The sequence below is a fragment of the Pleurodeles waltl genome, chromosome 5 (genome assembly GCF_031143425.1).
Source record: "Pleurodeles waltl isolate 20211129_DDA chromosome 5, aPleWal1.hap1.20221129, whole genome shotgun sequence".
NCBI lineage: Eukaryota > Metazoa > Chordata > Amphibia > Caudata > Salamandridae > Pleurodeles > Pleurodeles waltl.
In genome coordinates, this window is record NC_090444.1 from 76,200,708 (window position 1) to 76,225,578 (window position 24,871).

General features: G+C 47.4%; 1 protein-coding gene across 4 annotated transcripts in view; it reads right to left on the reverse strand.

Moving 5' to 3' along the window:
• Positions 1 to 24,871, reverse strand: part of KHK (ketohexokinase) — a 102,567-nt gene that overhangs the window by 29,783 nt on the left and 47,913 nt on the right. For 3 of the 4 annotated variants that reach the window (XM_069233611.1, XM_069233609.1, XM_069233610.1), the window contains exons 2-3: positions 20,903 to 21,046; positions 14,825 to 14,941 (exon numbers count right to left, since the gene is read on the reverse strand). In XM_069233611.1, coding sequence (XP_069089712.1) covers positions 14,825 to 14,941; positions 20,903 to 20,994 — 209 coding nt within the window. In that variant the 5' untranslated portion in view covers positions 20,995 to 21,046. The remainder of the gene's footprint in view (positions 1 to 14,824; positions 14,942 to 20,902; positions 21,047 to 24,871) is intronic. The other variant, XM_069233612.1, reaches the window with a different exon arrangement.

The window sequence follows — 24,871 nt, forward strand, 5'->3', positions numbered from 1 at the left end:
CTGCCCTACTATAACATCTCTCCCTATTTAGTTTTGCAGAGATGACTATAAAGGCCCCCCTTAATACTGTCTTCAGTGTTTCCCAAAGGACTTCTAGGGGAGTGGTTGGTGCGTCGTTGGACTGGAGGAAGTGTTGAATGGCATCCGTAATTTTGTTGATGGTTGATTTGTATGTAAGTAGTTTGCTGTTAAGGTGCCACTGTCGGGCAAGGGTGGCCTAGGGTGGTGCACGGAAGGTGAATGTGATGGGGTGGGCTGGGGTCAGACAGTGCAGATACTTTTATTTTTGTCTGGTCTGTGGCTGCCAGGATGCAGGGGGAGACAAGAAAATAGTCAATCCTAGCAAAGGTCTTGTGGGAGGCAGGGAAAAAGGTTCAATCCTTTAATGAGGGGTGTGAAATGCGCCATGCGTCTGTAAGGTCTGCGTTCCTTAACCACTGGTGTTCGGTGTCTGAGAGCAACCCTGATTAATATTGTGTGTTTGCTGACCTAATCTGGATGTTGTTGTAGACTGACAAAGTTGCCCTCTATCACCATATCCTGGTCTGGACTTTGCAGCCACTAGGCCTAAGGCTTGAAGTAGGAAGGCCTTCTGATGGTTATTTGGCACACACAGAGCAGCTAGGGTGAAGGTGTAGACACTCCATTTGGAGTCGTAGGGAGAAAAGCCCACCGGGTGTTCTGCCTGGGTGTGCGTGACATGGCCCCAGAAGGCACTGGTCAGTAGAGCTGCTCCTCCCTTTTCCTGCTGGGCCCGAGGAGAAGTACTGCCCACCAAACAAGCAAGACCGCAATCTCTTCCAGTCTTTCTTAAGCAAGTGTGTCTCCTGGAGGAGGGCAATATCTCAGTTAGAGTCTCATACAAAAGAGAGGAGGGCCATTTTATACAGGGGCATTGACACTTCTAACATTAAGACGCAGGACTTTTACCATTTGGGAATGATGGGGGCGTTCCATGTGTAGGGTGATTGCTGGGAGTTGCATCATGTATGCAAAGAGGTACTTCCGCATGAATATGTGATGGCCTGCTTAGGATGGGCCCCTAGGATTGAGGGTGTGTACAAACTGGGAAAGGGCAATGTGGTGGGTAATTATGTTCTCCATGATTTCCCTTGATAAGTCAATACGATGGGACGTGGCAGCAGCAGCAAGGCAGAGGAAGTAAACAAGGAGGTGTGTGGGTGCTCCCCTGTCCCAAACTTAAGGGATAATGTTTGTGTCATAGTTCTTGCCTGCTAGGATGTTCAGCAAGTGGGCCCCGTGGTCCAAGCTTATCGTCCTATGTATACCCCCAGAGGACATACATAGGATAAGCCTTATTGTGGGGGTTATTCTGAGTGCTGGCCTTCGGTTGCATCACCCCCCCTGGAAGTGCTGTTTGAGCACTTTGCATTCTTGGTGGCTTTCTCTTGGGTTGGCTTGGGAGTGTCTCTCCATGTGGATTGGGTTATTTCTGCTGGGAGGTCTGTGTGTGGCGTGGTCCTGCGAAAGGGTCTCATGGTCAGAATCCCCCCGTGACCCTGCAGGCCCGGGATTGCATTGGCTTCCTAGATGTTGCGGACGGCTCATATTTCTCCTTCCAAGACAATGATTAAGTAAAAGGGCTGTCACCATTTATACTTGATTCCCCGTTCATGTAGGAAGGCAGTCATGTCTTTGAGGACAAAGCACTGCTGGAGTGTGGTGGGGGACAATTGGGGTTGTCTGGGTGCATTGGATGAGTGGCCTGCTCTGTGAGTGGGTCCAAAATGATCTCTTTGTCGGCCAGGGCTGGGAGGACATAACAGAACAGACATATTGCAAAGGTCTCAAGATCCCCTGATGCTACCTGGAGGTGTACCCCTTTAATCTGTCTGTTGGAGTGGCAGAACCTATTCTGTGGATCTTTGAGGTGTATCTATAATACCTCATTCCGTTCCCTCAGTTCCGAGAGTTCCCACCTTCAGGCGCCAAGTTCTTCCTCCTTAGCATCCACGCTGATTTCTAGGGTGTCCACTCATCGACTTCCAGTCCCCCCGGGGAGCGCCGTTTGGTTGGAGCCCAAAAATGATGATTCGCCAGTGCTGCTCCATCTGTCAGCCCTGGTTACCCCTCGTTCACAGGAAATATCCAGGGACCTAGAGTGCACTGTGGGTGCAGCCGTATCAGGCGGAGTCGCCGCACTGAAACACTTCTACCAGGCAACCAACTAGGCCATGCCTCCAACGAGGCAGATTTAGAAAAAATACAAAAACAGTTTATTTGCATAGCACCACAAAAATAAAGCTGAAAATTATCAGAGCATGAAGTAAACAAAAAGGATTAACACAGAATGCTTGCTATTAGTCGACCTACTTAACAAAGTCATTTTAAATGTGTTTTTGAACACTAATTTTTTGAAGAAAAAAAAAATCCTAAAAGTGAAACAAACTTTCTAATATATTTGAATTATAATATGCTAGGAGCTCCAATGCCTCAGAACTTAAGGAGTAAATACTATTCAGTAAGGATGGCATGTATAATGCAGAATTTAGACTCTTTTAAAACATGACTTAACTCTGCTCTCAAAAAGAAGGAAAGTCTAAGAGAAGTTACTCTGCGAATGTTGTCATTAAGATTGTACTGCAAGTAAACAGACAATGCTATTAGGATTGTGCCTCTAGTGTGACTTGGACATATATTGTAGTATGTAGCCTATTTTTTTTTGTGGAAAACTGTTGCACAACAAAGGCAGATCCACACAAGGGTGCTGATAAAGGGAATGGACTTCCTTCTGCATGGAAAGAACATGTTTTATGGAGGAGTGTAGGCCTCAATGATATCACTGTCAATGCTATAAAGTGTTTAAAATGCTAATCTCATGGACAGGACCTTATTGTTTTCCTCTAACGAAATAGATCTTTGGAATCCTTTGCTGACTCTTGTGTATTGTGTGAAACCCTAGCATACGACATAAAACTGTCACTCAGGCCTGGAGGTTAAATGCCATTAGTGGATTGCAGCCCCTACTGTGCCATCTACCACAGTGGCAGTGCAAACATGGCTTCAGGCCTACCCGGTGTAGCCTGCCTGTTGCAGTGTAAACCTGCAGTGTGACCTGTTAAAAAACCTTTGTTACTGGCACAAACCTCCATTTTAAATATTACGTCACCCCTATGTAGGTCTTGTAGCCCACAAAGTAGGATGCATCGTATTTAAAAGTGACATTTTTAGAAAATTAGTACTAGCATGCCCCTATAGTGATAACGTCCTAAAATATCTCTTCACTGAGGCAGGCCTAGCTGTCCTATTTATAAATCTAAAGTAAATATTAAAATACTCATAATTTTAGTTCGGGAAAAGGAACAGCTACAAAAATATTTGAATCTCTATTTTTAAAATCCAGTGGTGAATTTGGATTTTAATCAAAATTAAGGAAATATAATTTTTAGAAAGTTACACTTTATATACCTGAATTATCAGAGCCTCTGCAAGCTCTCAGCCTGTGCTGGAGACTTGAATAGGTGTGAAATGCCTCCCAGGAGCAAACAACCTGAATGTGCAGAGACGATTCATCTGAATTCTACAGACTATTCAGAGTAGGGTTGTTTTGTGTACATTACTGGACACAACACTGAGGGGTCTGTTGAGTCCTATGTAATGCTTGGGGCGCTGTTGAATGGGAGAGAATGGGATGTCAAGACAATTCTTGGGGATCCTCTATCTGGTTGCTCACAGACCCTGCTTTTGTCCTACCAGACTTCTATCTCTGGGTTTGTTGTTGGTACAGTGTTTCAACCTTGTTCATACCCACAGCCCTCAGAGTCCAGATTTAGTGAGCTGGAAGACTTACACCACTTTGAAAATGCCCTGACATATGGTATTTTAGACCTGTTCCCAGTAAGATAAATAGGAACTACTGAAAAGGTTGGTAGGGTTGGCCCCAGGGACTTCTACCCTATTGGTTAGTGAGTGCCCAGGAGTCACCTCCACCCACTAGCTGGTGATAGACATAACTGTGACAACTCTACACACTCACTTCAGAACACTTTCTGGATCCATGGAAGATCAGATGACAACTGGACCTACTGTCTGTGACCTGAGTGGAGCCCTGAAGACTTGGGTCAGATCCCTTTTGTACCCAGGACAAAGAAGTGGACTCCAAGGGCCAGTTTGCTCACCTCCTATAGACTACAGGGAGACAACAATCTGCAAGAGGCCTTTTCTTAGACATAGCCAGCAGACCAGTGGTAGCTGGACTTGGACTGGAGCCTACTGTTGACGTCTGCCCAATACCCTGTGAGCTTTAAGTACCTTCCCTGTGGTCCTGGAGGGTTTTAGCAGTGAACTCAAGTGACTAACTAGGACATAAAAAACCTAAGGGCCCGATTTATATGTTGGCAGAGGCAGTGCTCCCTAGGCAACTGTGTTCTCTCCCTGCCCACGCAGTGACCGCCCGCCCAATAATGCTGGCGGACCATAGTTTGGCCATGGCAGTGACTACTCCATCACTGCTGTGGCCAAACTTCTCCAAAAGCCCGATGGAGTAAGGACCAGCAGAGAACTGTTATATGTCTATCTGCCCAATTAGGATAGGCAGACATATAGCAGTTTTTTTTTTACTGTCCGTCATCATCAGTCAAACCCTGGCTGTAAGGGCAGAAAAAGAAAAAAAAACACAAAAAAAAAAAAAACACCACCAAAAAAAACTAAATGCCCCCACTGCAAAGGGGGACATTTTTTTATTTTCAGAAAGAAAATTCCTGCTTCTGGATTTTCTTTATAAAAAAAAAAAACGATAAAAACAGCCTGGTGCAAACTGCAAAAAGTATTTGAAGAATAACCACCTGCTTGGCAGTCTTTTATAAATCTGGCGCACAGCACCTCCGTCAGGGTGATGGGGTCATTTCTCCGTTGTCCTGGGGGAGAAACAGGCTGTCTGCCAGAATATAAATCTGACCTCAAGACAGAAGGTAAAGTTTTTGACTGTGATGATCCCAAAATTTATGATTAGTCTGAGAAAATGTGAGTTCTATAAGAATCCTGGTACTCTCAGTCTGCTGATCTAGGTCTCAGTGACAGCAGATTTTAAGCAAAGATGATCTATTATCCATAAGCAATCAGAGCTGCAAAAAAAACCTCAGTTAAAAATGTGGTTCAAACATTCTTACCGGTAAAGTCAGGTATGGGTAGAGAGAAATATTTAGCTTTCGATAAGGATGACCATGGAGGAATTGTACTTCTGAGATTCAGAAAAGAAAAAATGCTGACACACTACTGTGGGAGCTTGGAAAATACCTGGTTCAAGCATGTGATAGGAAGCACTTATGCACTGCAAGCTATGTCTTCTTTTTCTGACATTATTAATTTTTATCATGCTTTAAGTATTTTCCCGCTTTTCCTTGAAATTTTATTTCATAGTTCCTAGATTTTGGATCTGACACAGGATTGATTTTTTTCACTTCCAAAGTTAAACAATGGGGCAGTGCGTTAAATCAGCCATTGCATTAGTTCATCGCGTAACAGCACAACTCATTGTATTCTATTTCTCTGCACATTTTTGTATGTATACAAGTTATTTCTTTGTCCTTTCACCTTAGTCAGTAGATTTACTGTAGGCGTAGGAGTCTCAGCTATTAATCATGAGCTGTATTTCCTGATATGAAACTGCATATTGCAAGAACCCAAATGTCAGGTCCCTCATTGCCTTGCTAAATTGATTCTTCAATTGATCCGGTTGTTTATTTGTAGAGATCAGGAGAACTGCAATGGCCTCAAAATCATAGCCGCCATGTTGACTTTTCAGAATTCATTTGGTATTGCCACTGCTCTGGCCGGGAGCTGTAAACTACCGTATCCATCTTCTATTGGCAACATTAGATTCAATTGTCGCTATATTTATTAGGTGCTGCTTTTTTTTTTTTATAAACAGAGTTCATAATGCCCTCCCGATCCCTCCAAAATATTTTCCCAATAGGATTCAGCGTCAATCCTGGCATAATCCTAGGCCGTGTGTGGTGACTTAGAGAGAGTTGTTACTGAAAGAAGATTTCACTCAGGGTTGGGACAGTGGAGGTTGTGGACAATTGGCCTTCGCTGGCAGCATCTACCGCACACAACAGGTATGATGAGACAAATGATCTTCTGCACATGCGGTCACCATACTGGGACGAGAAAGGGGTTGGAACAACATGTTCGGCAGAGGCCATCTTGCTTTGGGATATCATTCATAGAGAACACTGTGCTTTACTGCAACGTGCACGTTTTCTGCTTCCTGTGATGGTCTTTCTTCCAGGTCACGTTAAGTGGGGACAGTAAAAAATGCCAGAAGAACAATCCGTCTTTGCATGACAAAACTGAGGGTTTGTATAATTGGTTTGCACTCGGCCTCCCTGCATTCTGCACCTTTTGCCACTGCCACAGTTCCCTTCATTAGTTGGCTGGCTGTTGCTTTGGTACTCTCTCTCCCATCTCCCTCCCTTTTTATGTTTTCTGTAGAGGCCTGGTTCATCTTTGAAGGATTCAGAGCATCTCCTTAACCAGCAGGACCATCTGGCCTTTGGAGGGTAAGCTGACCATGTATTTACTTTGAGCTGCAATCTGAACCAATCGATTTGCTCTTAGTTACGTGCCCTTTGTTTCAATCTTCCCAGGGTTTGAACTCATTTGTGAGACTTCCTTCAGGCCCAGCAGCGGGTCGAACTGCGGCTCTGGTTCGTATACACTGCTTGCTGACATCATGAGGTCATGAACCCTGTAGAAGCCAGGTCAGTGGAGGTGTGGCTGCCCTCACAGTACATTCACATGATAGAACCCTAGAGCCAGCTCATGGGTGCTATAAAAGCGGTTAAATTTCCCCTCCGGAGGGAAGAGTCTAGAATAAAAGTAAGGATTTATTATGCTATTAGAGCGCATTATCTAAATTAAGCAGAATCAGACTAACATTGAATGCTGATGATGTAGGCCTTTACCAGCTGTTATGCACCCTATGCCCCTCTACTGTTTTGCATGGAGATTCCAATGTTCTGTTATCAATGTGCTGTATGTGTTTCTGAATAGTGTTGCTTGTATTCCACTTCTTTAAAAATGAACTAAGGCTGCAGTCTGAACCAGTCACTAGTGCTCATTTCTTGTCATTGTCTGTGCTTGTTGGTGTGCAGGGGCTTTACAGTCTGTTATCATGTAAGTACTTAGATAGCATCTTTGTTAGGATTTGAAAGCATCTTGGTGCTGCCTGGAACTTGGCATAGACCCTCAATAAGCAGGTTTGTACTGAAAAAATGATATGCCCTTAAGTCATTGAAACAAACTACAGCTAATTGTGCCTTTACTGTTTCTATAGGATCATTAACTGGAGTGTTCCACTTTTAAACACGTCATTGGCTCTGCACCATCTATCTGCCTCCATTTGGTCTTCCGCATACCATCTTATGTTCTTTACTATCCTCAGCGTAGTCGTAGGTCCTTTCATTGTCATAATTTCATCCTTTACCATTTTTTATTTCTCTGATTTTGTTTATTGAATTTACTATATTTTTTTAGTCTTGTTAGAAGTGAGTCTGCATGGATATTGGCACATATTGTGTATTATTTACAGCAAGCATAAAGCCACACAAAGTACAGCTTTGTGTCTCACGCCAAAATAAAATAAGAATCACCTTAGACAACAATCAACAATTCATGCAAACAAATTATGAGTTCAACACATTACTATAATATAAATCAGGTTCAGGTTCTATCGCCTTCATCCTTACATCAAGCTTAATTCTTCTGGACAGCAAGTGCCGGTGCTCAAGGAAGTCAACAGCCACCGACAGTTCTAGCGGCATAACTAGAGCACGTCTTTGTTACACGTATGTCCTCTATGGGCGACAGTACACCCAGCAAAACCTTTTCCACTCTTCAATTCGAATGGAATATAAGTCAATATGGGACGCTGTTCCAAGTGCAAATAACAAAGGTACCTGACACATTCCAAAGTGCAAACAATAGATGGTTAACATGTAGGATGCTGAGAATCAGGCTCTCGGGACACACTCTTTCATTGATCTTAAAGCAATAGAGATATGTACTGGTGCACACATCTGGGATTTTGGGCACGGAGCCCCTCGGCATGATGGACGTTTGCATTGAACATAAATCATCTTACACTGCTTTTGTTATTGTTTCATTTCATGGCAGTCGGTGCCTGTCTTACTGGAAGACTGATGCCAACAGAACCGCAGCTGCATCAATTACATTATACTGTATACAACTCTTCAGAAATGCCAGACTTGTGACATAGAAGCTTACTGTATTATCTGCTGGTCAAAATGGCCCAAGATTGAACCTTACTGCACATGTGTTAGAATTTTGACAAAATCTCTGTTCATATATTTTGCATTTGAGTCATAAGCCAAGGTGCTGGTGTTTTCCAGTAGTTGGCACTTAGGTTGAGCTGTATCGATCACACCGGGGCGCTGGTACCATTTCAAAGAGTTTAGAGATACTGTTGTTCACATTGTTCATTATGAGCATATTGTAAGGGATGTTTGTCTGGGACAGTTAGGTATTAATAAAAGGCATACGCGAAAATGGCTTTCCTGGGATGTCATAGGTGGAGACCTCTTATGGGTCACTGATGAGAGCTGAAACAAGTTTAGACATTTTGGAGCGCCCATCTAGGCTGCATGCATTGCCTTTTGGTAAACTGTTCTATTCCTGATAAATCCGTTTTCACACATGGACCTAATCTACCAAGCACGTTAACTGGCTGAAAAGGGTGGATGGCAATGGGACAAAATAGAGACAATTTTTCATTAATACTGCATACAGCAAACATTGTTTTTGGCTGATGTGATGTTTACGCTGGAACCCCAGATCTTCAAGAAAAGCGAAAAACATCATATTTTCCTTGTCCTATAGCACTGTACGCCACCTGGAAGAACCCAGCTATAGGGCTCCCCCGCTGTCAGCCCTGGCTACTCACTGGATATCCACGGTAGGTGGCTGGAAGCAGGCAGGAAAGACAGTGGTTAATGGAGAGGACATGCGCTGCAAGGGGTGAGGACAGGAGACACAACCAAAAGTCCTGAATGCGAATGTGGAGGATGCCAGTGAGCCATGCACAAAAGGCAGAAGTTGAGAACAGGTTTCAGGGGTGAGACCCTCCAGCCATTTGTGATCCATAACTTACGCATTAAAGTGGCTGTAAACGTGCATAGAAAACACTCAAATACTTTTACTGACCATGAGTTTGAAAATCAGTCATTTTTTTAAATAATGGTGTTTTTCAACCAATATTCTGGAATCAGAAGAATCATATCCAACAGTGTGGAAGAGGTCATTAGGACCTTCAGCACACGCGGCTGTGCGAACAGATACTTGTGACATCTGCACTATGTGGCTGGCAGGAACCAGGGTAGGGATCTGAGAAGATGCTTGTTGGCTCCATTTCGGACTCCTCTTGCTTAGCTAGGTGGCAATAACCAGTGTCATCAAGTCTGCACCGAGCCTACATATGGATGCTGCGAGCAATCCTACGAGGAGAACTTATCACCATCATGTTTTTAATAGATTCAAACCTCCCATGCTGGGACGGCCACACCAAGCGATGTCCTTAGGATTGGAGCGAGGTAGACTTTCTAAAAGAGGAGGAAGCTATTCTTCTGCATGGACTAAGACGGGGAATTCCACAGTTTGCGAATCTGCGTTGACCGCAATCCCCCATAACCTCCTTCATGTGAACTTTCAGTCCTAGGAAAGTCCAGCACCAATATGTCAGTTGTGAAACTTCTTAGCACTATATGTGATAGAATCAGTAGTTTTAGTTTTGGCCCTTTGTGCAATATAAGCCACTGAGATCTTCTCAGCGCCGGAGCGCACCTTCATCTGCAGACATTTCTGACAACTTTCCCTCCAGAGCCTTCTGCCTGAGGCTCTTTTTGGTGGCACCACTCACGCAAGAGTCCCAGTAACCCGTTTTCAACCCCACAGCATCTCATACAAGTGCCTGTCTAGGGCAGGGGACAGGGAGTTCTCTGACAAGTATTTGCAGATCCTCCCAAGAAAGTGGCAGGTCCTAGAAGTTGGCAAAGTACTATTCATCTACTCGATCATGTATATTTTCAAGACAAAAATTACGATTATCTCTGCCGCACCTAAAGGTGAGATACAAGTGTTGGCTATTAGGTAATCTTTTAATTCTTGAATTGACTTGGTGATGCCCTCAGCAGTAATTCAGTCTTGTTGTTATTGAGACTCGGCCACCACGCTTGTTTTTTTATTGATTATGTACTGGAGAAATGTATACTCATTCTACAGTCCACCTCAGCACCATCAGCACCACTTTGGAATCAGACCTCTGAGGGCTGTGAGAGTCAACGGCGCGGTTAGGTGCACACACCAAAACTTCGTGATGGCAAACAAAGGCCCTTGGATTCCATAACTCCTTAACTCTGGGAGAGAGGACACTTCCCCCGGACGCGCATCTGAGACTCTATTTTCAAGAGACAGTCAATAAGCTGAACACCTGGTCTGACACCCACACCAGCTTCTTGATGCAGTGTAGAGGGATATCTGGGTGCCAAACTCTGTCTGGCCCTGAAACACAAGTACAGCAGTGGACTGCATTATTATTTCAGTCGAAGTTTTTTATGGTGTAACCCGGACCTAAGGGTATTAGAGTGTTTCACAACACACCACAGCCTGGTGCACATTTTTAAGTGCTTTTTAAACGTAATAATGCAAGCGATAGTCACAGTAAATCCCTGTTGTGGTGTTTCTAAATATATTTTTAACTAACGACTGCCTAAGCAGAGCAGTGAGCCACAGAAGACACTTTACTGGAGCCCAGGAATCAAAGCTAGCTAGATTTATTTATTTGGGAAACATATTTTGGCTACAGGGACCAGACACCTCCTGGACTGATTTACTTTAGAGTTATTCTATTATTGTATAGCTAAAAAAGGAGTGATTTAAATATTCATTTTCTATTTCCCTGAAGTTTAAAAAGCTAGAGTCACATCTCTTTGACGGATCAGACAATACTTAGCAATGGATACAGTACACAAGTGTCTCCTGCGTTACTTACATTTTAAAGATCTTCTGGGTGTTGTGTGCATTTTACTCCGCTCTTTACGTCTATACAACCACAACAATGCCTACCGCCACCTATCAGTGTTCCTGATTATAAATCCCATGAAACTGGTGCAACAGCTGGGAATAAAATGCCTGGCACTGCCTTATTTCTTATGTGCTTTTAACTGTCAGTCACTGAACTAAAGAAATGTATAATAAGTAGGACACTTGTAGAAACGCCTGCACAATGGAGCAGCAGATGCGACTGTGCGTGAACATCTAACGCTAAACTGGAAGGTGGCAGTGAAACTGCATGACGCTAATTGTAGCCTTGGACTGCATGACGCTGATTGTTGCCTTGGACTGCATGATGGTGATTGTAGCCTTGGACTTCCTGATGCAGACTGTAGCCTTGGACTTCCTGATGCAGAGTGTAGCCTTGGACTTCCTGATGCAGATTGTAGCCTTGGACTGCCTGATGCGGATTGTAGCCTTGGACTGCCTGATGCTGATTGTAGCCTGGGACTGCCTGACGCTGATTGCAGCCTTGGACTGCATGACGCTGATTGTAGCCTTGGATTGCATGATGCTGATTGTAGCCTTGGACTGCATGACGCTGATTATAGCCTTGGACTGCATGACGCTGATTGTAGCCTTGGACTGCATGACGCTGATTGTAGCCTTGGACTGTATGACTGTAGCCTTGGACTGCCTGACGCTGATTGTAGCCTTGGACTGCATGACCCAGACTGTAGCCTTGGACTTCCTGATGCTGATTGTAGCCTTGGACTGCCTGACGCTGATTGTAGCCTTGGACTGCATGACGCTGATTGTAGCCTTGGACTGCATGACGCTGATTGTTGCCTTGGACAACATGACGTTGATTGTAGCCTTGGACTGCATGATGCTGATTGTAGCCTTGGACTGCCTGACGCTGATTGTAGCCTTGGACTGCATGACGCTGATTGTAGCCTTGGACTGCATGACGCTGATTGTAGCCTTGGACTGCATGACGCTGATTATAGCCTTGGACTGCATGACGCTGATTGTAGCCTTGGACTGCATGACGCTGATTGTAGCCTTGGACTGTATGACTGTAGCCTTGGACTGCCTGACGCTGATTGTAGCCTTGGACTGCATGACCCAGACTGTAGCCTTGGACTTCCTGATGCTGATTGTAGCCTTGGACTGCCTGACGCTGATTGTAGCCTTGGACTGCATGACGCTGATTGTAGCCTTGGACTGCATGACGCTGATTGTTGCCTTGGACAACATGACGTTGATTGTAGCCTTGGACTGCATGATGCTGATTTTAGCCTTAGACTGCATCATGCTGATGCTCAAGCTTTTCGTAGGGCCCGGGGAGGGGTCTAGAAATAGCATTTCTTTGTGCAACATATCTCATGGTCATGGACACATGTAAATGCACAGTTATGTCAAGAGCACAACCTTAATCAATACGTTTGCTATTTGGATTGCTTTGGCTAGTGTTATGCATGAACCATAGCATCAAACTGCTGCCTTGAGCTCCCATTCTCTACCCTTAGGGTCACTAACCGAGACAATTACTATAGTTATAATGCAGTTCTAGAACATTTACGTTGTCTCTTAAACCTCTCAGAAATCTATCAATGGTCGTGGGTGTGCTGCAGGTTCATTAACACATTTATTAAAACTGCCTGCATTCCACTTTAAACTAGGGGATTTTGGCTCGCTTGAGCCCCTTATTACCTGGGCCTGTCCCGAGAGGAGGCGATCTTTATACAGAGAGGTTTGTAAGTCTATTGTCGCCAGCTAGCCATCCGTGGCCAGCATTTTTCTCTGAGTGGCCAACTGTGTTTCTGCAGCAGACTTGTAAGAACAGATGGTGAGCGAGCAGAGCTACTTAGCTCAGACATAAATAGGATATGTACAATGTCATGCGCATTGGCTCATAGCACGCGCCAAAGGCACTATTTCCAGAGACAAACCTCGGTCGGCGCAGTCATCACAAGCTAGTCTCTTGTTTCATTGGTAGAGAAGGATGCAGCCAGAGGCCTCTGGTGAAGGACCAGCCAATGTACCCTTTGAGCACCATGTGAACATTACAGATAAAAGGACGTGCCATGGTTGTCTCTTGGGCTTGCTCATTATCTAAATAAATGACCTGGATTTCTCAGTTTGAGTCCTTGCTCGATGAAGGAGAGACGAGACAGCTACTGTAGGAAGGAGGCTGTGGTGGGGGTAGGAGGGAGAGAAGGAAAGGCAGAGGTTGGGTAGCAGCGGTTGAAAGAAGCTAGTTACACTTCAGGAGAAGGAGGAGGTCGTTTAAGAGAAAATGAAGGCAGATATCACAGTAAGAAGCGCTGTCACCCCTGGCCTGACACTGAACACGTGTGTTATTGGGGGACGCGTACCATCAGGTCAGTGTAACAGCTCAGACAGTGTATCTTCTGTCCACTGGAGCTCCCCTCTGAACATTCTGGTCAGTCTGTGGGGGAGGCAGGGGCTGACACTGCTGGACCACCCCCCCCTGTGGAGAGGGGGGGTATGGCAGAGAGAGAAGTCACTGGTAGTCTCCGTCTCACTTTTCATGAAAGACTACACACAGAACCAGCCCTAGGCGTGGGCCCCTGGCATTGCAAGAAAATCAGCAAAAAGCAAACAAGAACAAACTAGGCTTGGAATGCAAGAGTGCAGAAGATCAGATACATGCGGCTCATGAAACCGCATCCTCATGGGTAGGAGGCGAGAACATGGATGACTGCTGCCGCTGAAGGCGGAGAGCCCCGCACAACTAGAGAAGTGATTGTCTCTGCGGCATAGTATATTTAGATGAGGCAGTCATGTGGACACAGTAGGGATGTTCTATGACCAGGTAAATGTCTAACAAAATAAAACATGTTAAGAGGAACAAAATTATGACATAGCATTACATTATCTCATGTCTGGCCAGAGAAGGAAGAAATCAAGTACAAATGTTTTTTAGTTGCATTTTGGTAAAAAAACAGGTTTAGCATCTTTGAAAGATTCTACAGTTGGTCTGAAAGTGATAGATGCATGGGTTGCTTCTTTGGGAGACATCTGGGGTTTAATAACCAAAGTTAGTAAGGCACCTGAACTAATCTACTGTGTCTTAGACCACTATTAAGGCCCTAACCTCCCAGGCCGTGGCTGAGTCTGCCTTAACCCAGTAAGGAAGTGTGTGGGGTAAGATACAGCAATAAAACCATGATAATCTTCTGATCTGAGCTAGTAATATGGAAAGGACATTGGGTTGCACCAGAGGACCTTCTTAGCAAGTGGGTCCCAACCTTTTGACTTCTGTGGACCCCCACTTTATCAATACTTGAACCCGGGGACCCCCACTGAATCATTATTGGAATCTGGGGACCCCCCACTGAGTCATTACTGAAAGCTGGGGACCTAATCTGTTAATATTATTTAATTTTCTGAGCAGTCGTGGACCTCCTTAGGAGGCTTTGCGGACCACCAGGGGTCCCCGGACCACAGGTTGGGAACTACTGTTCTAAGCAACTGACATGAGCCACTACCCTTAGCTTATATACACCAAGCTCAGATGAGATGCTTTAAATCCTCCAAGATACGACAGTAAAGTCAAGCTTCAGTCTGGGGTGGTACTCGGGGAATTCCAGAGCACTCACAGATGTGGGTGTTACCACAAAGAGCTCCTGCATGGTTATGAATTGCATGTAGGACAGTTAGATTCTAGCTTCTCTTGCCCCTCTTCTCAGGCCCATCCCAGGGCAATCCTCGAGAATGTCCTGATTGGACTGGTGTGGTAGGTGCATTAATGCTTCTTACTTACTTTGCGATGTGTCCCGGAGCCAGCGAGCCCATAAAAGCACAGGGTGCCCCCAAAAGGGACAAGACGGTGCAGGAGTTGGAGGCGTTGCCTCCCCGCTGCCAGCGCTGAGACAAACACCTGTGGGAGATCAGCAGGGGAGGTGTTAATTCTCTTGTTAAGGCTGGATGGCAATCAACTGTCAGCAAACCTTTCATGGATCCCCAAATTAGGATTTTTGGCAATTTCCAACAATATTACAGACAATTGTAGTATGAATTGATGAGTGTAACAAGCAAAAGGCGACTGTCAACTGAGGTAAAGAAAGGCAAGATGGCCCAGTGAGCTACACACTCACTGCGGGCGTCTGCGTATGAGCATGAGAACACAAATTTAAGTCCAACCAGGGTCAAATGAGCCTTTCTCCTTTGTGAAGTCAATAAATTGGGTAACAAAAACTGGATGATAGTAAAATGCTTTTACTTATTGGAGACAACTAAAATTGCAGCATACACTATTTATTTATTGGTATTTTATGTTATTGTGTTATGTTATGCTTGCTTAGAAAACGTACGATAACATATGGATTGCCTCTTAGCATGATTATTCTGGTATCTTGGTTCACTCTTCACCAGACTGAACCTTTGCCTGAGCTGAAACCATCCATCTGTCTCCCTTGAGCTTAGTGAGCGGTCTCAAGTGACAGACAAATGGAGGATATGGTCCCACAGCCCCACTCTTTTCAACATATACATGACACCGCTCGCCAACATCATCCGATCACAAGACATCACCATCATCACCTACGCCGATGACACCCAACGTATCCTCTCCTTTATGGACAAGACAAACACCACCACAACCAACTTCACCAACTGCATGACCGTGGTAGCAGACTGGATGCGAACCAATTGCCTGAAGCTTAACTCCGACGAGACGCAAGTATTAGTCTTCTCCAACAAAACCGCCTCATGTGATTCCACCGTGTGGCCATCAGAGCTAGGACCTACACCCAAAGACCATGCAAGAAATCTAGGGATCATCCTAGATGACAAGCCTAACATGACCGCTCAAGTCAACTCAGTGTGCACCTCCTGCTTCCACACGGTATGCATGCTGTGAAAGATCTTCAAATGGTTGCCTCAGAACACCAGACAGACCGTCACACAAGCACTCATCACCAGTAGGCTGGACTATGGCAACACTCTCTAATCTGGAATCTCCAAACAACAGCGACACAAACCATCCAAAAAGCAGCCACAAGACATAACACATCACGCCCACATCACACAGCACCTTAGGAAGCTTCACTGGCTCCCCAGTAACAAGTGCAGCCAATTCAAACTTCTTAAGTACACATACAAAGTCCTGCACAACACAGGACCAGAATACCTGAACAGCCACATACACTTTCACTAACCCACCAGACACCTATGCTCTGCCTCACTTTCACTTGCACACATGCCCTGCATCCACAAAAGCAAAACTGGAGACCGCTTATTCTCCTACATCGCCCCAAATACATAGAAAGACCTCTCTCAACACATCAGAACCTCCTCCTTCCTCACTGAGTCCTGCAAGAAGCGGTAGACCCGGCTCTTCATCGAAGCACCGTGGGACCACACACACATACACACCTTGCCCAAGTGCCTGGGTACCCTCTTGGGTGATTAATGCGCTATACAAATCAACATAACATGGTAAACCTTGGGATGTACCCTCAATGTAGCTAACTTAAGAACTTCCATACTGGGAGCAAGTATAGACAACATGTGTCGCACCACCCTCTGGGCTTCAAATTCACGTTCACTAGGCAAGAGAGATAGAATGTGCAGAATTGTGCAGCAGCGTAGCACAATTAGGGATGCCATGAAGGACTTTCGACCCAAAAACCTGTCCTACTCTGATGCAACTGACCAAAGATTAATGCTGTCATCTGGAACTTAAGCCCATCAGTGCTCCCATGTAACAGTTCGCCTCATGTTGCGAAGTGAGGTGCAATCCTTGCAGAGTTGGAGAACTGCAAGGACTTGAACAAATGTAGTCCTATATTCCTCTACAATCCTAGCACTAACCAGAGAGTCCCTGGCATGGGTTATGGAGACCTCCAAATCCAGCACAGCCTAAACGTTGGCCTACTGAAGCTGGATCTTCCCACTCTTTCCCCAGTGACCCAAGTAAACCAAGGAGCTCTGGCAGCATTTGCTTGCCTTTATATTCAAAATGACTCTCTACAGAGACAGACCATCCCTCCAGGGGGTGGAAAAGCTGATATTTCCAACTGGAACTGAGCATTATTCTGGTGTCTAGGTAGAGAACAGAGATACTCTCCTGCTGTGTCACAACACTGTTCTCAAGCCTCTTGGAGAGGTGGGGGTGGTTATTGACCCAAATAACATAACATGAAAATGATGTGGTGATGGCTATTATCTACCAGTAGGAAGGGTAAGGGCAGTTTGACAATGAAGTCTGTTTCATTCAAATTTGTTCAGGAACTTTACTACACATAACTTGCCCATCAACTCCACTGTGAGTCACATTTACCGTCTCCTACCAAGACATTACCTATACTCATGCCACGAAATACGCATCACACTGCACGCGGAAGAGAAGTGAGGCAGATATGAGACTCATCAGATGTTACCGTGAAGGCCAGCAGGTTCCTCACCCAGAATGCCAGGAAAGGGGCTTCTATGCTTGAAATCTAACAGCCGCCAACAAACACCACAGACCATCTGGGCTGAGAGTACTCCACCGGTGCGCCCCCAGGTCAAGCAGAGCACCCACAGAAACCCTGCGAGGCACCTCACCGTGGGCCTGAGAGCTACATCTACTAAGCAGGTGAGCTAGTCACCAGGACAGAACGCAAAAAAACACATAAGGCCAGCTGGCGCAGCAAAAACCCATAAAGGCCAGCTGGCACAGCTCAGAATACTCCGAGGGGCCTCTGGCTGTAAATATTAACATTGCTTTGACATCAGAAGCCCTCCCTTTGAAAATCTTGAGATTTGTCACTCAGTAACATTTACAGAACAGTCCTCGGGGCCCCCCTTGTAAAGCAGCCCTTAAACCCCACAGAGTTTTGACTAATATTACTGGCATGATCTGCTTAGAAATGCACCACAGGTTTTTGTATGTCCCCAGTTCCTCCCGCCCATGCCTGCCCTCCCCGCAGAGTGCCACCATCTGTTTACCCCTCTTCCACCCCCTCCCTGCCACCACTTTTTATACAGAAGAGCCCCCGGGTGTTACATGGTGCCCTCTTCCGGGTGCTGCCATGCTGGCCACAGCCCTGCTTCTGGGAGATTAAACAGATCCCATATGAGTTTTAAGGGCCAGCAGGCTATAGGTTTTGAGGGCCAGCAGGAGGCTGTAGGTTTTAAGAGCCAGCAGGCTATAAGTTTTAAGGACCAGCAGGCTATAAGTTTTAAGGACCAGCGGGCTATAGGTTTTAAGGGCCAGCGGGCTATAGGTTTTAAGGGCCAGCGGGCTATAGGTTTTAAGGGCCAGCGGGCTATAGGTTTTAAGGACCAGCGGGCTATAGTTTTTAAGAGCCAGCGGGCTATAGGTTTGAAGAGCCAGCGGGCTATAGGTTTTTCGGACCAGCGGGCTATAGGTTTTAAGGACCAGCGGGCTATAGGTTTTAAGGACCAGCGGGCTATAGGTTTTAAGGGCCAGCGGACTATAGGTTTTAAGGGCCAGCGGGCTATAAGTTTTAAGGGCCAGCGGGCTATAAGTTTTAAGGGCCAGCGGGCAATAAGTTTTAAGGGCCAGCGGGCAATAAGTTTTAAGGGCCAGCGGGCTATAAGTTTTAAGGGCCAGCGGGCTATAAGTTTTAAGGGCCAGCGGGCTATAGGTTTTAAGGGCCAGCGGGCTATAGGTTTTAAGGGCAAGCGGGCTATAGGTTTTAAGGGCCAGCGGGCTATTGGTTTTAGGGACCAGCAGGCTATAGGTTTTAAGGGCCAGCGGACTATAGGTTTTAAGGACCAGCGGACTACAGGTTTTAAGGACCAGCGGACTACAGGTTTTAAGGACCAGCGGACTACAGGTTTTAAGGACCAGCGGACTACAGGTTTTAAGGGCCAGCGGACTATAGGTTTTAAGGGCCAGCGGGCAATAAGTTTTAAGGGCCAGCGGGCTATAAGTTTTAAGGGCCAGCGGGCAATAAGTTTTAAGGGCCAGCGGGCAATAAGTTTTAAGGGCCTGCGGGCAATACGTTTTAAGGGCCAGCGGGCAATAAGTTTTAAGGGCCAGCGGGCTATAAGTTTTAAGGGCCAGCGGGCTATAAGTTTTAAGGGCCAGCGGGCTATAAGTTTTAAGGGCCAGCGGGCTATAGGTTTTAAGGGCCAGCGGGCTATAGGTTTTAAGGGCTAGCAGGCTATTGGTTTTAAGGACCAGCAGGCTATAGGTTTTAAGAGCCAGCAGGCTATAGGTTTTAAGGGCCAGCGGGCTATAGGTTTTAAGGGCTATAGGTTTTAAGGACCAGCAGGCTATAGGTTTTAAGGGCCAGCAGGCTATAGGTTTGAAGAGCCAGCGGGCTATAGGTTTTACAGACCAGCGGGCTATAGGTTTTAAGGACCAGCGGACTATAGGTTTTAAGGGCCAGCGGACTATAGGTTTTAAGGGCCAGCGGGCTATAAGTTTTAAGGGCCAGCGGGCAATAAGTTTTAAGGGCCAGCGGGCTATAAGTTTTAAGGGCCAGCGGGCTATCGGTTTTAAGGACCAGCAGGCTATTGGTTTTAAGGGCCAGCGGGCTATTGGTTTTAGGGACCAGCAGGCTATAGGTTTTAAGGGCCAGCTGACTATAGGTTTTAAGGGCCAGCGGACTACAGGTTTTAAGGACCAGCGGACTACAGGTTTTAAGGACCAGCGGACTACAGGTTTTAAGGGCCAGCGGACTATAGGTTTTAAGGGCCAGCGGACTATAGGTTTTAAGGGCCAGCGGGCTATAAGTTTTAAGGGCCAGCGGGCAATAAGTTTTAAGGGCCAGCGGGCAATAAGTTTTAAGGGCCTGCGGGCAATAAGTTTTAAGGGCCAGCGGGCAATAAGTTTTAAGGGCCAGCGGGCAATAAGTTTTAAGGGCCAGCGGGCTATAAGTTTTAAGGGCCAGCGGGCTATAAGTTTTAAGGGCCAGCGGGCTATAGGTTTTAAGGGCCAGCGGGCTATAGGATTTAAGGGCTAGCAGGCTATTGGTTTTAAGGACCAGCAGGCTATAGGTTTTAAGAGCCAGCAGGCTATAGGTTTTAAGGGCCAGCGGGCTATAGGTTTTAAGGGCCAGCGGGCTATAGGTTTTAAGGGCCAGCGGGCTATAGGTTTTAAGGGCCAGCGGGCTATAGGTTTTAAGGGCTATAGGTTTTAAGGACCAGCAGGCTATAGGTTTTAAGGGCCAGCAGGCTATAGGTTTTAAGGGCTATAGGTTTTAAGGACCAGCGGGCTATAAGTTTTAAGTGCCAGCAGGCTATACGTTTTAAGTGCCAGCAGGCTATAAGTTTAATTGCCAGCAGGCTATAGGTTTTAAGGGCCAGCGGGCTATAGGTTTTAAGGGCCAGCGGGGTATAGGTTTTAAAAGCCAGCGGGCTATAGGTTTTAAGGGCCAGTGGGCTATAGGTTTTAAAAGCCAGCGGGCTACATGTTTTAAGGGCCAGCGGGCTATAGGTTTTAAGGGCCAGCGGGCTATAGGTTTTAAGGGCCAGCAGGCTATAGGTTTTAAGGACTATAGGTTTTAAGGACCAGCAGGCTATAAGTTTTAAGGACCAGCAGGCTATAAGTTTTAAATGCCAGCAGGCTATAAGTTTAATTGCCAGCAGGCTATAGGTTTTAAGGGCCAGCAGCCTATAGGTTTTAAGGGCTGTAGGTTTTAAGAGCCAGCAGGCTGTAGGTTTTAAGGGCCAGCAGGCTATAGGTTTTAAGGGCCAGCAGGCTATAGGTTTCAAGGGCTGTAGGTTTTAAGAACCTATAGGTTTTAAGGGCCGGCAGGCTATAAGGCTATAGGTTTTAAGGGCCGGCAGGCTAGTCAGTTTGTTTCTGAGCGTTGGAAAACGAGACAATAACATCATTATTACATTTGCTGACGTAAGCGGGTAGATAGAGGCCGCGGGGTACCTGGTGTCGGTGTCTTCCTCCGGGTATTTATCCACCACACTGATGACGTCCAGGCAGACGAGCCCAATGCACAGGATCCGCTTTTCACCCATGGTCCCTTCTCCGGGTCACCCTGGGGTGCTGCCGGCGGGGTCCGTCTAGCGCCTAGAGACAGGAAGGCAGGACATCAGTGCGGAGCTCCTCACCCCCCGCACACCTCCTGGGTGCCCGCCTGGCGGTGGACTCTGGAACCTGGCAGGGCTGCACCCCGACCCCTCCAGTAACTCTCCAGCACTCCCCACGGGGCCGCGCTGCTCGTGCACGCCTCTCACTGACGGCCTCAGTCTTATAACAACAGACACCCACTTACCTACAGTAACTTTACATTCGCCCTACGGTCGCTCTTTCCCCCTTTCTCGTTTTTTTCTTCTTCGTTTTCCAAATCTTCCACCCCTATATTATGCTTTCATTTTTTAATAAAAGAAAGGATTGGGAATGGGAAGACAGATGCGTTTATTTGTTTAATAATTATTGATGTAATGCACTTTATTTATTAGCGAGTTCAAGGAATGCACGTTCTAGTACCACATTAGTGTAACATTCATTTGTGTTCCTCCTTTTTGATTATTTCTATAACATATTTATTAACTTGCATGCTTTACAGTTTTGGCTGATGACTGGACTCAAGCCTCCTAAGAAGCCTGTTTGTATTCCTCCTTCTGCCTATACATCTGATTGCCACGAGGCAGCTCTTGCCAGCCCTGGCTTTTTAACCAACACCAGTTTGCATTCTGGGACTTGTAGTATTTTCCATTGTAAGATGCACTTACAATGTGCAAAGTGCCCTTTGCTAAACAGCAAGGATGGCTGAAAGTATCCCACCGCCACTTATCAAGAGCTCGAAAAATATCCGAAGAGACGTCCAAGTGCTGAGAGAGCAGGAGCCCAGGAAATGTACCACGGTAGCAATCATTTGTAGCGCCTTCCAAGTCCGGAGCTCACCTTCAGTCGAGAGACCTCCTCCCCACATCTCACGTGAATGAGTAACACACTAGGTGATGGCCCCCTCTACAGTACTAAATTCATGGCCTCGGTGTCCAGTACAAAGTCCACCAACCTGCAAATCCTTCGGTGCCAGTGGTATTGTGCAAGAAGAGATGAAAGTCTGTGTTCAGAGGGTGGGGTATCTGGGTGGCCACCAGTGCTGCATGCACCGGAAGTACTCAGAGGCAGGATGTGTTACTGCAGCAGGGTGGGGGACTCCTCTTACTATCTGTGCACTTAGGAGCATTGGGCCCTGCTTTCCTGACCACCCTACGGGGATCTGGGAGGCCACCAGTGCTGCAGGCACCAGGGGAGTACTCAGAGGCAGGATGTGTTACTGCAGCAGGTTGGGGGACTCCTCTTACTATCTGTGCACTTAGGAGCACCGGGCTCTGCTTTCCTGACCACCCTACGGGGACTTGGGTGGCCACCAGTGCTGGAGGCACCGGAAGTACTCAGAGGCAGGATGTGTTACTGCAGCAGGGGTGGGGTGGGGGACTCCTCTTACTATCTGTGCACTTAGGAGCACCGGGCTCTGCTTTCCTGACCACCCTACGGGGACTTGGGTGGCCACCAGTGCTGGAGGCACCGGAAGTACTCAGAGGCAGGATGTGTTACTGCAGCAGGGGTGGGGTGGGGGACTCCTCTTACTATCTGTGCACTTAGGAGCACCGGGCTCTGCTTTCCTGACCACCCTACGGGGACTTGGGTGGCCACCAGTGCTGCAGGCACCGGAAGTACTCAGAGGCAGGATGTGTTACTGCAGCAGGGTGGGGGACTCCTCTTACTATCTGTGCACTTAGGAGCACCGGGCTCTGCTTTCCTGACCACCCTACGGGGACTTGGGTGGCCACCAGTGCTGGAGGCACCGGAAGTACTCAGAGGCAGGATGTGTTACTGCAGCAGGGGTGGGGTGGGGTGGGGGACTCCTCTTACTATCTGTGCACTTAGGAGCACCGGGCTCTGCTTTCCTGACCACCCTACGGGGACTTGGGTGGCCACCAGTGCTGCAGGCACCGGAAGTACTCAGAGGCAGGATGTGTTACTGCAGCAGGGTGGGAGATTCCTCTTACTATCTGTGCACTTAGGAGCACCGGGCTCTGCTTTCCTGTCCACCCTACGGGGATCTGGTAGGCCACCAGTGCTGCAGGCACCGGAAGTACTCAGAGGCAGGATGTGCTTACTATGCACGTAGGAGCACCGGGCTCTGCTTTCCTGACCACCCTACCCCGCCCCCTGCCTTGAGAGCTGCCAGTGCTTAATTTGTGAACAAAGAAGTACACGGGCCATCGCCAGGAGGGCACTTGAGCTTGCATCGCACATTGCCCCTGCAAGCCCTGCCAATGATAGTGCCAACACAATTACAGTCAAACTCCGAAAAGTGCGACAGTTCAGACTATTTCAGGCCACTTAAAGCTATAACAATGGCCCGGGCAGCAGTATCTTGTTTTTTTAATGCATATACAATTATGAAATAACTGTTCCTGTGCTCATTTCAAAAGTAGGACACAGGGCCCCGATGTGGCGCCCTGCTATAAGAGCCGATGTTAACAAAGTGCTGGTGCCAAGGACAGGAAACTCTGGCACAAATTAAGCACTGTCAGCACGGCTGAGCTCCATTCTAAAGCTTGTGTGCCCCCGCGCGCATCAGTCCTTCCTGCCCTGTGCCAGGGGCATAACGCAGGCCCTGAAGCCCCTGCGGTATGAAGTGCCCTAGCCCTTCGTGGCCCCTCAGCCCCCCCCATACGGCCCCCCATTTAACCCAACACCCATGAATACCTGTGAGATATGGGAGACTCCGGGGCCCTTCTTCATATTCTGGAGGTGGGGCCCCATCATTTTACATGACGCCACTGCCCCTTGCTGTCTCCTTTCAGATGAGCATCATTTGGTTTCCTTCCTGCCCTCCCAGGTGCCCCCTCCCCCTGAGCACCAGCTCGGCTCCTTCCCGACCCACACTGCCACCTTCTTCAAGCCCTCCAGAACCCCATGAGCACCGGTACACTTCCCTCCTGTCCCCTTGCCACCCCTCTCCCATGAGTACTAGCCTCATTCCTTCCTTTCCCCTTACCGTCTCCTCTCCCATGAGTACTAGCCTCATTCCTTCCTTTCCCCTTACCGTCTCCTCGCCCATGAGTACCAGTCTCATTCCTTCCTGCCCCCTTGCCGTGCCCTCTCCCATGAGTACCAGTCTCATTCCATCCTGCCCCCTTGCCGCCTCCTCTCCTGTGAGTTCCAGTCTCATTCCTTCCTGCCCCCTTACCCTCTCCTCGCCCATGAGTACCAGTCTCATTCCTTCCTTTCCCCTTACCCTCTCCTCGCCCATGAGTACCAGTCTCATTCCTTCCTGCCCCCTTGCTGCCTCCTCTCCCATGAGTTCCAGTCTCATTCCTTCCTGCCCCCTTGCTGCCTCCTCTCCCATGAGTTCCAGTCTCATTCCTTCCTGTCCCTTTGCCGCCTCCTCTCCCAGGAGTACAAGTCTCATTCCTTCCTGTCCCTTTGCCGCCTCCTCTCCCGTGAGTACCAGTCTCATTCCTTCCTGCCTCCTTGCCGCCTCCTCTCCTGTGAGTACCAGTCACATTCCTTCCTGCCCCCTTGCCGCCTCCTCTCTCGTGAGTACCAGTCACATTCCTTCCTGCCCCCTTGCTGCCTCCTCTCCTGTGAGTTCCAGTCTCATTCCTTCCTGCCCCCTTGCTGCCTCCTCTCCCATGAGTTCCAGTCTCATTCCTTCCTGCCCCCTTGCCGCCTCCTCTCCCATGAGTACAAGTCTCATTCCTTCCTGTCCCTTTGCCGCCTCCTCTCCTGTGAGTACCAGTCACATTCCTTCCTGCCCCCTTGCCGCCTCCTCTCTCGTGAGTTCCAGTCTCATTCCTTCCTGCCCCCTTGCTGCCTCCTCTCCCATGAGTTCCAGTCTCATTCCTTTCTATCCCCTTGCCGCCTCCTCTC